Source organism: Plasmodium inui (genome assembly GCF_000524495.1).
Source record: "Plasmodium inui San Antonio 1 unplaced genomic scaffold supercont1.111, whole genome shotgun sequence".
Classification (NCBI taxonomy): domain Eukaryota; phylum Apicomplexa; class Aconoidasida; order Haemosporida; family Plasmodiidae; genus Plasmodium; species Plasmodium inui.
Window position 1 is genome coordinate 28,582 of NW_008481945.1, and position 2,315 is coordinate 30,896.

General features: G+C 37.5%; 1 protein-coding gene across 1 annotated transcript; it reads left to right on the plus strand.

Annotated features, from left to right (window-relative positions):
• Positions 1-241: 241 nt before the first annotated feature.
• Positions 242-565, plus strand: C922_05612 (hypothetical protein; the record flags this gene model as incomplete). The annotated part of the gene is made up of 1 exon (XM_008821183.1): positions 242-565. One exon carries the CDS (start codon positions 242-244, stop codon positions 563-565), a length of 324 nt encoding a protein of 107 aa, XP_008819405.1.
• Positions 566-2,315: the final 1,750 nt, after the last annotated feature.

A 2,315-nucleotide genomic window follows, 5' to 3' on the forward strand; every position in this document is an offset into this window, starting at 1 on the left:
CCATTTTCGCTGATATTGTTAAGTCACTTAGATGGTTGTACCCTATATATTTATTCTTCCTCTGCAATGGAGAACTTTGTTCAATGTTGCAGTACCTTGAACGTATAAACTTCATTTTAGGCATTCCTTCCACTTCATTTTTCTCTTCTCTTCTTCCTATAATGATAAGTGGTTTGTATGTTAGAGATATTCCTATCCTTCTGTCAAAGATATCCTCGTAACATTAACGTTATCAACACCAATGATATTCCAGGGAGAACAGTACTATCCATATGATACTACTTTTAGGATAATGCTTTTCCTCAAAAAATGCTACGGCAGATACATCACAGGATTTGGTAAAATTGTGATGTCCTTATATTATAGCCAGGATCTTAGCCCTTTCAAAAATAAGGTACCGGAAATGAGAACACATCAATGCAGTATGAACAATGGTTTTATTCAAATAACGGAACGTCCAATGGTTCATCCACCCTATAGTAATATTCGGGGCACATACCTTCAGCTAACTACATACTACTGGGGATATATTCTTACGCTTAATAAAATAGTGCCCCCTATATAAAAGCACTTTGCGTATATCAAAACCGTTCAGATAATCGTGTTTGGGAGACATGCATTATCATTGACCAAATCTCCCTTGCAAATAAGAATACAACCCACACGTGAGATGGCTTACAGAATATAGCTCCAAATGATCCATAACTCTTATGGACGTGCGGTGTTCAAACAACAATACTCTCCAGATATCATTTTAGTTTCTCCATTAGTACATTCATGTAACAATACTACGGGAACTTCCACAATGTTCACCATTGGTAATAAATACACATCAATATTTTTCAGGAAATAGTTTTCCTGGAATATCGATGCACTTCACAGAATAGTGCCCGACTAATAATACCACTCCTAGGATGTCAATATTGCACACACAAAAGTACTCTTAACCTCATAGTACTGTGGGTGTAGCAATATTCTTCAAAAAATAGTACTCCAGGCAATTTACCCCATTTGCACAATTCTTTGCTTCATATAATGGAACCGTTAATCTTATATCGAAATACTGCAGATAATGTTACTCCAGGGATATTCCTACTCCTCATGGTACACCACTACATACATAACAGTAATTCTCCTCAAATAAAAGTATTATTCTCAAAAAAGTACTCTTAATATAACAGTACTCCTTGCACACTCGTACTTTTCGAATAATAATCCCCCCAGGATAATCGTATTCATCCCTCCACGGCACGTCGCACGTAATGATACTTTTAGTATAATAGCACTTGGACTCATCTATATAGGTCAAACATTAGTACTGTGATATAACGGTATTATGGGAACATCTGCACTCCTGACCATGGAAAATCTTGACAAATCAATAATCTTAACGCAATATTTTTCGTGGAATATCCATGTACTTCATAGAATAATGTTTCTCATATAATGGGAGCCTAAACTCTGAATCCTTCGCATAAACTACTATATGGACATCAATACCCTTCCACTAACAGTATTATACGTACATCCCGGCGCTGCCCCACCCTTAGAAGTGCACATGGCTATTCTGCAAACAAGACTCCCACAAGCGGAGTTGTCCTCTTCATGTAACGAAACCATAAGCATGTCAGTATTTTGCGCAAATGACTATTACGGACACGTCAGTAGCCTCCCTACAATAACACTCCAGACGATCCTTACCCTTTACGTAACTCTGCATTTCAATTAACAGTGTTATCCGTGTGACACTGTTATTGACTTAATAGTAGACATTGAACATCATCACTTCTAAAGCAATAATAAACAAGGAATAAAGGTGCCCTTTCACACATGGGTATACGATTCCTGTTTCGTAATGCTACAACATCAGTATGGTTATGACATTTACATTTCACATATGTGAGCATCCTCATAGATAGTTCCCAGAAGGAAATATGCTCATAACGATTCTAAATAGAGAAATAAAAAAATACGTCAATCATGATATTCGGGAACAAGAATCCTAATAAACAACAACCACGTACAATACAACATCTCAACAGGGATGTAGTAACAAGGGCACTTTCACAAGGAGGCAGCTGAAGAATCCGTTCATAATGATGCTACAGGAAAAGACATTTTCACAATAATCGAGGCAAAAGAATATCTTCAAAATGATACGGCGAAGGAACTTCCTGAAGATACCAGGAAAAGGAAGCATCTTCATAAAGAAGATAAAAAGGAAGACGGCCTCTGAACGCTGCCGCAGAAGAGGAGAATCTTCATAGGGAAAATCACACAGGAAAGCACGCCTTAACAGTAGCACAAAGAGCAAG